Genomic DNA, 15,000 nt, shown 5'->3' on the forward strand with positions numbered 1-15,000 from the left:
CTGGGCAGGAACATCTCTGTCATCTGCAAGGTAACTCTCTCTCTCAGGCTATTTCAAAAGAAAAGTTTGGAATTTTAGACCTTTTACAGCTATATGGTTCCTTACCCTGACAGTAGTCTATGAGCCAGGAGAAACTGTAAACCAACCTTTTGCACTGTTGTCCCGATCTCTCCCATAGATTTTTAGTTTAGCGGTGGCTGAAGTTAGCAGCTAGCCACCGCTAACTTCAACTAAGTGTGTATGTATCCAGACAGGGGATAACCTGCGGCAGGACATGCTGGTGCTGCAGATAGTGCGTGTGATGGACAAGGTGTGGCTGCAGGACGGGCTGAACATGAGGATGGTCACCTACAGGTGTCTGTCTACTGGCCGAGACCAGGGTCAGTGGCTGGCAGCGCTACGTCGTTTTAGACACATAGACTACAGTCTGTGGTAACATGTACTCACTTAATATACCACCATCTACAGTGCATTCGGAAAGTAGTCAGACCCCTTTGACTTTTTCCACATTTTGTTACGTTACAGCCTTATTCTAAAATTGATGAAAATGTTTTTTTTTCCTCATCAATCTACACACAATACCCCATAATGACAAAAGCAAAAACAGGTTTTTAGAAATGTTTGCAAATTTATTACAATTAAAAAAGTATTCAGACCCTTTACTCAGGACTTTGTTGAAGCACCTTTGGCAGCGATTACAGCCTTGAGTCTTCTTGGGTATGACACTACATGCTTGACACACCTGTATTTGGGGAGTTTCTCCCATTCTTCTCTGCAGATCCTCTCAAGCTCTGTCAGTTTGGATGGGGAGCGTCAATGCACAGCTATTTTCAGTTCTCTCCAGAGATGTTCGATCGGGTTCAAGTCTGTGCTCTGGCTGGGCCACTCAAGGACATTCAGAGACTTGACCTGAAGCCACTCCTGCGTTGTCTTGGCTGTGTGCTTAGGGTCATTGTCCTGTTGGAAGGTGAACCTTCGCCCCAGTCTGAGGTCCTGAGTGCTCTGGAGCAGGTTTTCATCAAGGATCTCTCTGTACTTTGCTCCGTTCATCTTTTCCTCGATCCTGACTGGTCTCCCAGTCCGTGCCGCTGAAAAACACCATGCTTCACCATAGGGATGGTGCCAGGTTTCTTCCAGATGTGACACTTGGCATTCAGGCCAAAGAGATCAATCTTGGTTTCATCATGGTCTGAGAGTCTTTAGGTGCCTTTTGGCAAACTCCAAGCGGGCTGTCATGTGCCTTTTACTGAGGAGTGGCTTCCGTCTGGCCACTCTACCATAAAGGCCTGATTGGTGGAGTGCTGCATATATGGTTGTCCTTCTGGAAGGTTCTCCCATCTCCACAGAGGAACTCTGGAGCTCTGTCAGAATGACCATCGGGTTCTTGGTCACCTCCATGACCAAGGCCCTTCTCCCCTGATTGCTCAGTTTGGCCAGGCAGCCAGCTCTAGGAAGAGTCTTGGTGGTTCCAAACTTCTTCCATTTAAGAATGATGGAGTGTTCTTGGGGACCTTCAATGCTGCAGAATTGTTTTGGTACCCTTCCCAGATCTGTGCCTCGACACAATCCTGTCTCGGAGCTCTACAGACAATTCCTTCGACATCATGGCTTGGTTTTTGCTCTGACATGCACTGTCAACTGTGGGACTTTATATAGGCAGGTGTGTGCCTTTCCAAATCATGTCCAATCAATTGTATTGACCGCAGGTGGACTCCAATCAAGTTGTAGAAACATCTCATGGATGATCAATGGAAGCAGGATGCACCTGAACTCAATTTCGAGTCTCTTAGCAAAGCGTCTGAATACTTATGTAAATAAGGTATTTCTGTTTTTTATTTTTAATACATTTGCAAACATTTCTAAAAACCTGTTTTTGCTTTGTCATTATGGGGTATTGTGTGTAGATTGATCAGGAAAATTTTTGCTTTAATCCATTTTAGAATTAGGCTGTAACGTAACAAAATGTGGAAAAAGTGAAGGGGTCTGAATACTTTCCGAATGCGTGCCTCTGTATTCAAATGTGTGTGTGTGCATGCGTGCCTGTCCATGTGTGTGTGTGTGTGTGTGTGTGTGTGTGTGTGTGTGTGTGTGTGTGTGTGTGTGTGTGTAGGTCTGGTGGAGGTGGTTCCAGAGGCAGTGACCCTGGGTAAGATCCAGCAGGAGTGGGGTCTGGGTGGGGCGCTGAGAGAGGACACCCTGGAGAAATGGTTCCACATGTGGAACAAGACTGAGGAGGATTATGAGGAGGTATACTGCATGTAGTAATCTAGTGTGTAGGACGTGTATCTTGGTTAGCATTTTGTCGTATGGATGCCTTGTGCCAAACCTTTGACCTTGCAGTTGTGGGGTCAGAGTCAGTAAATAGAAAATAATGTAACTGGTTTAAACTAAGATTCAGTAGATTTCCTCTGGATTTGGACTCTATACTCCACATTCCTTTGAAAATAGTGGATTATTGGATGACAAAAAAGTAACTTAAGAAGAACAACTTTCTATTGTCCATTATCTATTTTGAATGAATACAGAAAAGCCTACTGTATAACTTTATGACCACAGACAGAGCTGTGATAGAATATTCTCCTGTATCTCCCTAAACAGTCTGTGATATATTTCCTCCGCTCCTGTGCTGGCTGGTGTTGTTGTTGTTGTTGAGTTAGTTGTTGTTGTCGTGATACAGACGTAGGATCTTATTTTGAGCCAGTTTGCTACAGCAGGAAAATAATCCTGCAGCATCAGGAAATGTGAATTATTATGTGGATTATAATTAATGGACATTTTTTGTAGGGGTTGATATATTTTTTGTTACGACAAAAAAAAGTCTGACATTTTTAAGTGGAAATTGCAAACTTCAGAAGCCTTTTTAAATCTTGAATACACTACAAGGTTGCATTTCCTGCTGTGCAGGAAAAAACTCATCAACAAAAGACTGATCAAATTAAGATCTTACATCTGTAGACTATTCTCCTGTATCTCCTCAAATTAAGATCCTACATCTGTAGACTATTCTCCTGTATCTCCCCATCCAGGCTGTGGTGAATTTCATCCACTCCTGTGCTGGCTGGTGCGTAGCGACCTTCATCCTGGGTATCTGTGACCGCCACAACGACAACATCATGCTGAAACACAGCGGTCACATGTTCCACATCGACTTCGGCAAGATTATGGGCAACGCACAGAAGTTCGCCAGCATCAAAAGGCAGGTCCCAGAAGACACTGTAACCATGACTGAGGTCACCACTGTTGAATCCCAAATCAAGCCCTGTAGATCTGAAAGGAGTGGATATATGTAAGCAGTATATAATATCCTAACTGCTTCACCTAGCCTTCTGACAGGCTGGCTGAAATGTCTCTATATCTCTTACACCTATCCAATCGGATCTACATTTTAAAAAATGTTTTAGTCATTTAGCAGACGCTCTTATCCAGAGCGACTTATAGGAGCAATTAGGGTTAAGTGCCTTGCTCAAGGGCACATCGACAGGTTTTTCACCTAGTCGGGCTCGGGGATTAGAACCAGCGACCTTTCGGTTACTGGCACAACGCTCTTAACCACTAAGCTACATGCCGCACGTCTACTGGTATGCATATGGAGGAAGGACTTTAGATATTTACAGAAATACTTGAATAAAGGAGCTCTATTCCATTTACTCCCCTGTGTAAATTGCCAACTATTAGTGCTGAACGATTAGTGCTTTTTGAGGTCGGTTCAGTTTCGGTTAGATTATAAAAAAATAATCACGTTTTTTTCGATTTGCATTTATTTTTTTTAAACATTAAATGCATTATGAAATAACGACATTACCTTGATTCTAGAGCTTTTTAATGGTAATTCCAAAGCCAAAAATAGTGAACATTAAATTGCCAAAACATTGAAAATATTCCTTTGTCTCTGTCAGGTCCATATTGACATCAATAGAAAAACAGGGAATGGCTATGAAATAATCAAATATTTCAGTTGTGTATATTACTTAGTTTTTATTTGATTACTTTATTATTTTTCTTTCTGTAAAACTCATCTCATCTCTGCTCAGGCAGTAGCAGTCAGCCAGCCAGACCATCTAACGTGATGTGCTCCCCATACGGTATTGTCTTTAGTCATCCTATTTAGCTAGCCTGCCTAAGTATGCTGCAGAGCTGTCTGACGAAATCATTTTACTAGTTCTTCAAAGTAGATAAGGCATACTTTCGTGAACTGTCTCTGTCTCTCTCGTCATTGGGTTGTGTACATTCTTCTCTCATGTGGTCACTGTGGTCGGTGTGTATCTAACCTAACGTAGCAGGCGTAAAAGTGTATCTGTCCAGAGATCTGTATATAATGACGAGATGCTCATGTCTATGCCCTAACAATGGGGAGTCGTTTTGTCCCAAAACCGGGAAGGCAGGCAACAAGTTTAGGTCCAAAATAAGAAAATAGAAATGCATTGGGATTATTTTGGACTGATTTTGTCGAGAGTGAAACCTCTTCCCGATTCGCCTTCGCCTCTTCCACTCTGACCCGTGCCCGAGACAGGGAAACAATGGTGTAATGGATTATGGTCATTGTAGTTAATTACCATGTTTCTGCGCTGAACTATGTTGAATATTTGTTTAATGAAAACTACAACTCCCTTTAGACCAGCGTCCCACATACAGTTGAAGTGAGAAATTTACATACACCTTAGCCAAATACATTTAAACTCAGTTTTTCACAATTCCTGACATTTAATCCTAGTAAAAATTAGGTCAGTTAGGATCAACACTTTATTTTAAGAATGTGAAATGTCAGAATAATAGTAGAGAGAATGATTTATTTAAGCTTTTATTTCTTTCATAACATTCCCAGTGGGTCAGAAGTTTATATACACTCAATTAGTATTTGGTAGCATTGCCTTTAAATTGTTTAACTTGGGTCAAACGTTTCGGGTAGCCTTCCACAAGCTTCCCACAATAAGTTGGGTGAATTTTGGCCCATTCCTCCTGACAGAGCTGGTGTAACTGAGTCAGGTTTGTAGGCCTCCTTGCTCGCTCACGCTTTTTCAGTTCTGCCCACACATTTTCTGTAGGATTGAGGTCAGGGCTTTGTGATGGTCACTCCAATACCTTGACTTTGTTGTCCTTAAGCCATTTTGCCACAACTTTGGAAGTATGCTTGGGGTCATTGTCCATTTGGAAGACCCATTTGCGACCAAGCTTTACTTCCTGACTGATATCTTGAGATGTTGCTTCAATATATCCACATAATTTTCCTTCCTCATGATGCCATCTGTTTTGTGAAGTGCACCAGTCCCTCCTGCAGCAAAGCACCCCCACAGCATGATGCTGCCACCCCCGTGCTTCACGGTTGGGATGGTGTTCTTCGGCTTGCAAGCACCCCCTTTTTCCTACAAACATAACGATGGTCATTATGGCCAAACAGTTCTATTTTTGTTTCATCAGCCCAGAGGACATTTCTCCAAAAAGTACGATCTTTGTCCCCATGTGCAGTTGCAAACCGTAGTCTGGCTTATTTATGGCGGTTTTGGAGCAGCGGCTTCTTCCTTGCTGGGCGGCCTTTCAGGTTATATCGATATAGGACTCGTTTTTACTGTGGATATAGATACATTTGTACCCGTTTCCTCCAGCATCTTCACAAGGTCCTTTGCTGTTGTTCTGGGATTGATTCGCACCAAAGTAGGTTCATCTCTAGGAGACCGAACGCGTCTCCTTCCTGAGCGGTATGACGGCTACGTGGTCCCATGGTGTTTATACTTGCGTACTATTGTTTGTACAGATGAACGTGGTACCTTCAGGCGTTTAGAAATTGCTCCCAAGGATGAACCAGACTTGTGGAGGTCTACAATCTTTTTTCTGAGGTCTTGGCTAATTTCTTTTGATTTTCCCATGATGTCAAGCAAAGAGGCACTGAGTTTGAAGGTAGGCCTTGAAATACATCTACAGGTACACTTCCAATTGACTCAGATGATGTCAATTAGCCTATCAGAAGCTTCTAAAGCCATGACATCATTTTCTGGAATTTTCCAAGCTGTTTAAAGGCACAGTCAATTTAATGTATGTAAACTTCTGACCCACTGGAATTGTGATACAGTGAATTATAAGTGAAATAATCTGACTGTAAACAATTGTTGGAAAAATTACTTGTGTCATGCACAAAGTAGATGTCCTAACCGACTTGCCAAAACGATAGTTTGTTAACAAGACATTTGTGGAGTGGTTGAAAAACAAGTTTTAATGACTAAGTGTATGTAAACTTCCGACTTCAACGGTAGGTCTAGAGTTGATTTCTCTCGTGGATGATTTGATTTCTCTCTAGAGAAACGGCACGTTGGGCTCACAAAGAAAAAACAAACTAAATGTAATTCAAGTAATTGAACCGATGTTGTTTAGTTGTTTAATAACCCCCCTCCCCAAAAAATTTTTTTACGAAATGTCGGTTAATCGCTCTGCACTACCAACTACCTACCATGTGACTGACACCCCTCCTCTCTGTGATGGTAGGGACCGGACTCCATTCATCTTCACCTCAGAGATGCAGCACTTCATCACCGGCGGGGGTCAGAAGCCCCAGAGGTTTCATCGCTTCGTAGAGCTCTGCTGTGAAGCCTACAACGGAATACGACGACGCACCGCCCTGGTGCTCAGCCTACTGCAGCTGGTCAGTATACATCTTAATAACACCTTGGTAACACTTTATGAAGCATTATGACAGGCTTATGACACCTTGGTAATTATGAGTGGCTTATGACACCTTGGTAATTATGAGTGGCTTATGACCACCCTAGTGCTCAGCCTACGGCAGCTGGTCAGTATACATCTTAATAAAACCTTAGTAACACTTTATTGAAGCATTATGACAGGCTTATGACATTGTCATGAAGGTGTTACATTGTACAATCATTGAATGCGTGCCTGTGTGTGTGTAGATGCTGGGTGCAGGCATGCCGGAGCTGAAGGACATCCAGGACCTGCAGTATGTTCAGAACAACCTGAAACCCCAGGACTCTGAGATGGAGGCTACGTCCTACTTTACCAAGTAATATGACTCTCACACTGCCACTCCTCTTCACCCCTCCTCTTCTCTTTCAACTTACATACAGAGACACTCCTACTGTGCTATTGTTACACACAAGACACATCTTTCCATCTCTCTCTGGGATCCTTCCAAGTGGCGGCCTTTTAATGTCCATATATATGAACCTAAAAACTATAGGTTTTGCCTGTCATCCATCCATACTTCTGTCTTGCAGGAAGATCAAGGAGAGCATGGGTAGCTTCCCGGTCAAGCTCAACTTCCTGATCCACACCATGGTCCAGTCATCTGGGAAGAAGCTGGCACCGCCCAGCCCTGCTCAGAGCTCCTCCCCCAACACCAACATCCAGGAAGCTGTCATACAGAAGTACACCGTGAAGGGCAAGGATGTGGTGAGTGTCTCTGCCCCTAAGCAATGTGGTGAAATTTGGTAGCTTCATCTTGTCCTCTGATAGGCCAGGTGAAATTGTTGCAATATCGTTTAAGGCGTCTGCATGCTTCCCAGCCGAAACAGTTCGGAACAGTTTGTGCATATATTATGATGACATTTTGTGACGTTTTTGTTCGTTTTGGACTTTTGTAAGGGTTTTTTCGACTGTTCGGGCACACACATTTTTTTGTAAAGGCAAGCCGAAGTCTACGCCCCTTCGTCAGTGATTGGTCAACATTAGGGATTCTTCAATAAAGTCTTTCTTGTCATTCAACGAGAGATTACTTGTTTTCATGCACATTTTTTCATTGAGAAATACTGCACCAAACATCTTAGTTAGATGTAATATTTATTGAGTTATCTTAGATTAATTCTGACTATTTTGAGGAAGTGAATACTGGCTACGGTGTCTCAAAATGGACAAACGGTACTATTGCCGCTCTTTTCTTGTTTTCCAAGCGAAGGTCTTTTAAGGGAGAACACGCATTCGGTTCGCTTAGTCGACTTCGGCTAGACGCCAGACGAACTGAAGCATGCTGACTCCTTTACACCTATCAGATACACAGCATTTTCCTCATTGGGCCTAAGCATTGAAGTACTATGGCCATTTTAAGCTCACTGTCAATATATACAGTAGTAAAAAGTTACTTTTAAAACACTTAGGCCTATGCCATGTGCTAAACTCTCAATTTGTCTGGTTGCTAGGAGATGGGTTCTCTGTCTTGTTGCTAGGAGATGGGTTCTCTGTCTAGTGGCTAGGGAGATGGGTTGTCCGTCTACGTGGAACCCAAAAGGGTTCTACCATAAAGGGTGCTCCTCTGGGGACAGCCGAATAACCTTTTTTTCTAAGAGTGAATCCTAAAATCACTTTTACAAGTGTAATTATAAAGAGAGATAATGTGATAATGATATGATGTGTGATAAATGTGTGATTTTACTCAAATAATTACTTCAGTCGACGTGTCAATGCCATGCCACTGTGTTGAACCAACTTTATTTAATTTTTTATATTTTGGGGATCGTTTGTGAGAAGGAGGCAGTGAGACTTTAAAGAAAGTATCACTGCCTCCTTCTCACAAATGATCCAGAAAAATATAAAAAAATTAAATAAAGTTGGTTCAACACAGTGGCGGGTCATTTTGACCCTAAGACAACGGGAGGGTTTTAAATTAAAGTGTACTTCATTGTGTCTTCGGAAGACTTTTTGATGATGTGTAATTTCAGACTTATGAGTTGAGGGTGACCATTGAGGACGGCTTCCTGATCAGTGAGAAGACGTTTGGCCAGTTTGAGCTGATCCACAGAGAGCTGAAGAAACACTTCATCGAGTCTACGCTCCCACAGTGAGTCTGAGTCACCATACTATTGAATTGCACCAACTTTGTGCTGTACTCGCTCCTTGACACACATAAAGTGTGTCCCATTTAATGTGAATGCATTCAATTAAAATTGAATTCATATTTATTCATGCTCTTTTCATTATTGGTTAAGATTCCCCAAATGGTTCAAGATGTCGTTCACTCCAGGCAGAAAAATGTCCCTGCTCAACAAGTATCTGAAGGAACTGTTCGAAGGACCGTGTAAAGGGGTACGTCTCAGTCCTCCTTCTCCTTTTTCGTCCTCTTCTTCTTAGTCTTTTTATTCTAGTCACGGAAAAGCTGTCATTGTTTGATCTTCACTGTTTGAATCCCATGAACTGACCGTGGCCCTAAAGCATATTTAATTGTGCCATCTGCAGAATGAGTATGTGTGCAGGTTGTTTCTGGATGGACCCAAGACCGGGACTCCCAACTCTGTGAAATCAGACAGAGGTAATGTACTGCTTCTTTAAGCACCACTTCTTTATGGGCGGCAGGTAGTCTAGCGTTGGGCCAGTAACCGAAAGGTCGCTGGTTCGAATCCCTGAGCCGACTAGGTGAAAGATTTTCCGATGTGCCCTTGAGCAAGTTACTTAACCCTAATTGCTCCTATAAGTCACTCTGGATAAGAGCGTCTTCTAAATGACTAAAATGTCAATGTAAAATGATATGCTTCTTTATGTTTGAAATCTGCCAATTGATTACCTAAAATGATAGGATAACATAATTTTGCAATAAAAGCTTTTGTTCAAGGGTTTGTGGGCGGGGGGGCTGTCTGTTCAGTGAGGACGTTTCTGGACAATATTTCTATCAATTTAGGCCAGGGAACCTTTTTGGCTCAAGAGCACCCCTAGAGGCAAATGTTATGTATAGTATCTTTAACTGTTAACCGTTGTGTTGCAGACGGTCAACCCCAGATTCAGCTCTACATGTCCTACAACGACCACAAGCTCTCAGTCCTGGTCAAACACCTCAAGAACATTGTGAGTAGGGTTCTTCTTCTTCTTCTTCTTCTTCTTCTTCTTCTTCTTCTTCTTCTTCTTCTTCTTCTTCTTCTTCTTCTTCTTCTTCTTCTTCTTCTTCACCACTAACTGCTGTACTTGTCTCTCTGCTCTAATACATCAGAATTTGGCCAATGGTTCGTGCCCAGATGCCTATGTGGTCACCAGGCTGAGGCCGGACCCCCTCAACAGGTCCAAGAGGAAGACCAAGGTGGTCCGTAACAACCACAACCCTACCTTCAACGAACTGGTACATAAACTATCACTCATAGATTTACTTGTTGAGAAACTCTAAATTAATGTCTGCCCGTAAGCAAAAGGGAAGAAGGAATATTAAACTGTCACTTTAGCAGTGTGAGCAGCAAGTTACCTAAAGTTGTGCCTCAACACATCTTCAATTACGAAAACAGTCATACATACTTTAGTCTGATTTTTTTCTATAGCTAGAATGGCAGCCTCTGTTTTGAGTCATTTATGACAATAGGTCTTCTGTGAACTGTCCTCATTAAGCAATATAAGGCTTGTAGACTGGAGAGCCATGGGGCAGAGTCCACTGGCTTCATCACATCAATCATGTAGACACTGTGGGTGTGTAGACACTGTGGGTGTGTAGACACTGTGGGTGTGTAGGCACTGTGGGTGGTGGTGGTGCAGATGAGAGGAAGTAGTTTGCGTTTAGTAATGGCCAGAAATGACCTGTGCTACATTTCTAATCTGTCTCTGGGGTTTAGGTTAAAGGCAAAAAAAAGACATGTTTCAAATATTTAAAAAGTAAAAAATGAATAACAAAGTGTTGTCCTTCTCTGTCTGTCTTTAGATAGAGTACCGTGACGTGTTGTCTTTGCAAGGCCGCGTGTTAGAGGTGACGGTGAAGAGCAGGAAGGCCTTTGTGGCCGTGACCAATGTCAGACTGGAACAGAAGAGCATGGACACTGAGGAGTGGTTCCTACTGGACAATCGGATGCATAGTGCCTTTTCATTAGGGCGCATCGCAGCATAACACTGAGGAGTGGTTCCTACTGGACAATCGGATGCATAGTGCCTTTTCATTAGGGCACATCGCAGCATAACACTGAGGAGTGGTTCCTACTGGACAATCGGATGCATAGTGCCTTTTCATTAGGGCGCATCGCAGCATAACACTGAGGAGTGGTTCCTACTGGACAATCGGATGCATAGTGCCTTTTCATTAGGGCGCATCGCAGCATAACACTGCGGAGTGGTTCCTACTACTGGGAAATCTGATTCCTAGTGCGGAAACCGAAGATGAGCGTTTCTTATTGGACAAATCCAGGTAGCACTGTCCCTCCCTGTTTCACAGAAGTGTCTCTCATTGGACAAGTACAGGTAGTACCTCACTCCGTTTCAAAATGTTTTCTCCCTACTGAACGCCATTCTGGAGAGGTGATGTGATGGCAGCCTGCCACCACTAGATGTCAGTGCTATACAGGAACTTCCATGGAGCAATGGGGGAATTGTTATACTAGAGAAGTTGTCTGTTCGATTTGGCACCTGATCTGGGATCAGTTTACCCTCCTCACCTAATCCAAAACTAACCCTAGATCAGCATCTAAGGAGAATTCTACAACGGGTTGGTCAAAACAAGCATTGTGATTGGTTGAGACGCGTTCTAAGCCACACTAAGAAACCTGTTTAGCACGTGTACGCCTATGACGCAAAAATGGGCATCTTGTTTTCTGTTTTATCTGAGAAATACTTGTGCATCCCAGTGTCCCATCAGCCCAGCCAACCAATTCATTAACTTGATCTCCACTGTAAAAAGCACCTAGACATTATTTCCCCTTGCTTCTAGCCTAACATTTGGTTTGCAACAACAGGGTTTGTATAAACGTCGCTGTCTGTCTTTCGACATTTGCAACATTGTTTCAATATCGAAATTCGATCTCCAGTGTCCTATTGAGAATTAACGTGTCAGGACGAGACTGACATATTTTCTCAGCCAGTCGAAATCATGAATCTGCATCTTTTTTACGGATATATATATTTGTTTAGTTATTGCTTTACTTCATCCTACTCCTTTATATAGATGAGTCAACATCCTGCTCCTTTATATATATGAGTCAACATCCTGCTCCTTTATATAGATGAGTCAACATCCTGCTCCTTCATATAGACGAGTCAACATCCAGCTCCTTTATATAGATGAGTCAACATCCTGCTCCTTCATATAGATGAGTCAACATCCTGCTCCTTTATATAGATGAGTCAACATCCTGCTCCTTTATATAGATGAGTCAACATCCTGCTCCTTTATATAAATGAGTCAACATCCTGCTCCTTTATATAGATGAGTCAACATCCTGCTCCTTTATATAGATGAGTCAACATCCTGCTCCTTCATATAGATGAGTCAACATCCTGCTCCTTTATATAGATGAGTCAACATCCTGCTCCTTTATATAGATGAGTCAACATCCTGCTCCTTCATATAGATGAGTCAACATCCTGCTCCTTTATATAGATGAGTCAACATCCTGCTCCTTCATATAGATGAGTCAACATCCTGCTCCTTTATATAGATGAGTCAACATCCTGCTCCTTTATATAGATGAGTCAACATCCTGCTCCTTCATATAGATGAGTCAACATCCTGCTCCTTTATATAGATGAGTCAACATCCTGCTCCTTTATATAGATGAGTCAACATCCTGCTCCTTTATATAGATGAGTCAACACCCTAAGCACACCACTACTAGTGGTTCTTGGAGGGTGTTTGGATTTGAAGAATGAAATGTTACAAAGCTGGGGATGGGACTAGGCCTAGCAGGGAGGCTGTTTACTGGGACTCTAGTCTGATACTGGACACTGTATTTAGGATCTATTCTCTACACTGTATCTTTCTTGGTCTATTTATTTCTCAAAATGAAGGAAATGTATGTTTTGAAAATGTGTAATTAATTATAGCCATTATTGAACTCATCATGTACTGTTTGTTATGTGTGTAGATAATTTGTTGTGAAATGTAATGAACTGTTTATACTCTTAATAGTCTGATTGCTCCTATTGGGGACAGAACTGGGAGAGATGAGAGCATGTGGCTGGCTCCATCCCTCCCTCCCTCCCATCCCCAGCTCAACCCTATTCCAATCCTCAGCTCAGCCCTAGTCCAATCCTCAGCTCAGCCCTATTCCAATCCTCAGCTCAGCCCTATTCCAATCCTCAGCTCAGCCCTATTCCAATCCTCAGCTCAGCCCTAGTCCAATCCTCAGCTCAGCCCTAGTCCAATCCTCAGCTCAGCCCTATTCCAATCCTCAGCTCAGCCCTATTCCAATCCTCAGCTCAGCCCTATTCCAATCCTCAGCTCAGTCCTTGTCTAATCCTCAGCTCAGTCCTAGTCCCATCTATCTCCATTCTCTGACCTGTTCTATCTGCTCTGCACTCCACTAGTCTGAGCCATGCATAGTGGTGTATTGATGTGATTAGTCTGAGTCGTGCATAGTGGTGTATTGATGTGATTAGTCTGAGTCGTGCATAGTGGTGTATTGATGTGATTAGTCTGAGTCATGCATAGGGATGTATTGATGTGATTAGTCTGAGTCGTGCATAGTGGTGTATTGATGTGATTAGTCTGAGTCGTGCATAGTGGTGTATTGATGTGATTAGTCTGAGTCGTGCATAGTGGTGTATTGATGTGATTAGTCTGAGTCGTGCATAGTGGTGTATTGATGTGATTAGTCTGAGTCATGCATAGGGATGTATTGATGTGATTAGTCTGAGTCATGCATAGGGATGTATTGATGTGATTAGTCTGAGTCATGCATAGGGATGTATTGATGTGATTAGTCTGAGTCATGCATAGGGATGTATTGATGTGATTAGTCTGAGTCATGCATAGGGATGTATTGATGTGATTAGTCGGAGTCATGCATAGGGATGTATTGATGTGATTAGTCTGAGTCATGCATAGTGGTGTATTGATGTGATTAGTCTGAGTCATGCATAGTGGTGTATTGATGTGATTAGTCTGAGTCGTGCATAGGGGTGTATTGATGTGATTAGTCTGAGTCATGCATAGTGGTGTATTGATGTGATTAGTCTGAGTCGTGCATAGTGGTGTATTGATGTGATTAGTCTTGAGTCGTGCATAGGGATGTATTGATGTGATTAGTCTGAGTCATGCATAGGGATGTATTGATGTGATTAGTCTGAGTCATGCATAGGGATGTATTGATGTGATGCGGAGGTGGGATGCAGTGATCCATTGAAGAGATTTACCAGGTGGAACGATGTCATGTGACCTTAATGCCACCAATCACCATTCTCCCAGCAGGCTACTGACCTGGACTACCTGCTCTGCACTACACTGAGTCATTAATAGGGACTGAGTCCCAAATGAGACCATATTCCCTATATCGTGCACTACTTTTGACCAGAGCCATAGGGGCCATTTGGGACTCATACAGGGAGTTATTGAGGGTAGGGATGAGAATAAACTTCTTTGTATACTGTATTGGTTTCAATAATATAAACCTCTTATGAAATGTTATTTATATTACCCACTGCCCCGGGCCTTTCTCAAGGGTTTGGTCTTTTAACTTTTAAACTGTGGTGGCTGCTGCTAGCCCTTTTGAATGTCTTGTTTTAAGTGGTATTTTTATCTTAACTCTGAGACACGTTGGTCGTATGAGAATCTATTTAGTCCCGGACAATTGTATTGTTACAACTGTGGCACACTGTAAAGTATTTTTATGTGTAATGAAAGTTTTGAATGTTTTGTGACATGGTTTTCCATCACTGTAAGCGGCTGACGGTCACATCTGTAATAGTGTTCTACTCTATTCTCCATCCAGCCCCCCCCTCCCATCCTCAGCCTTAGTCAGTCCCAGTCCCATCCCTTGCCAAGTACCTCAACTCCACAATGATTTCATCCACAGAGTTGAGTGCAGACTCAAGTTTTTGAAATTAACTTTCAAAAACTATGAAAGCTATGCGTCGATACTTCCAACAATACTTCCTTACTGTGTACAGTGCCTTCAGAAAGTCCCAGTCCCATTGTCCTTGAGTCCTGTTGGTCCGTCAGATCTATACCACTAGTTTCAGTAAATTATATCAAGACTTGTTCTATGCCAATAAATCAGATATCTATATCACCCAAATGCACTTTAATTTTCTTGCTGCTGCTGCCTGCAACTAGCAAGGGCCCTTTATCCATGCTGAGGTGTATTGGTGAGCCTGAGTGATGGA

The 15,000-nt window shown here is 42.6% G+C and overlaps 2 protein-coding genes across 2 annotated transcripts in view; one reads left to right on the plus strand and one right to left on the minus strand.

Moving 5' to 3' along the window:
* pik3c2g (phosphatidylinositol-4-phosphate 3-kinase catalytic subunit type 2 gamma) overlaps positions 1 to 14,906 on the plus strand; it is a 46,974-nt gene extending 32,068 nt beyond the window's left edge. The window contains exons 22-34 of the mRNA XM_041836806.2: positions 1 to 30; positions 251 to 380; positions 2,111 to 2,247; positions 3,027 to 3,196; positions 6,475 to 6,631; positions 6,900 to 7,009; positions 7,224 to 7,398; positions 8,661 to 8,779; positions 8,928 to 9,024; positions 9,175 to 9,247; positions 9,698 to 9,777; positions 9,920 to 10,045; positions 10,613 to 14,906. The exon at positions 1 to 30 is cut by the window's left edge and continues 63 nt beyond it. Of these exons, the coding sequence (XP_041692740.2) occupies positions 1 to 30; positions 251 to 380; positions 2,111 to 2,247; positions 3,027 to 3,196; positions 6,475 to 6,631; positions 6,900 to 7,009; positions 7,224 to 7,398; positions 8,661 to 8,779; positions 8,928 to 9,024; positions 9,175 to 9,247; positions 9,698 to 9,777; positions 9,920 to 10,045; positions 10,613 to 10,795 (1,587 nt within the window). The 3' untranslated portion in view covers positions 10,796 to 14,906. The remainder of the gene's footprint in view (positions 31 to 250; positions 381 to 2,110; positions 2,248 to 3,026; positions 3,197 to 6,474; positions 6,632 to 6,899; positions 7,010 to 7,223; positions 7,399 to 8,660; positions 8,780 to 8,927; positions 9,025 to 9,174; positions 9,248 to 9,697; positions 9,778 to 9,919; positions 10,046 to 10,612) is intronic.
* A 71-nt stretch (positions 14,907 to 14,977) lies between these two features.
* LOC121531550 (1-phosphatidylinositol 4,5-bisphosphate phosphodiesterase zeta-1) overlaps positions 14,978 to 15,000 on the minus strand; it is a 40,096-nt gene continuing 40,073 nt past the window's right edge. The window contains exon 12 of the mRNA XM_041836807.2: positions 14,978 to 15,000. This exon is cut by the window's right edge and continues 578 nt beyond it. The gene's annotated coding sequence lies outside the window, so the exon portion shown is untranslated.

The sequence above is a fragment of the Coregonus clupeaformis genome, chromosome 19, assembly GCF_020615455.1.
Source record: "Coregonus clupeaformis isolate EN_2021a chromosome 19, ASM2061545v1, whole genome shotgun sequence".
Classification (NCBI taxonomy): Eukaryota; Metazoa; Chordata; class Actinopteri; order Salmoniformes; family Salmonidae; genus Coregonus; species Coregonus clupeaformis.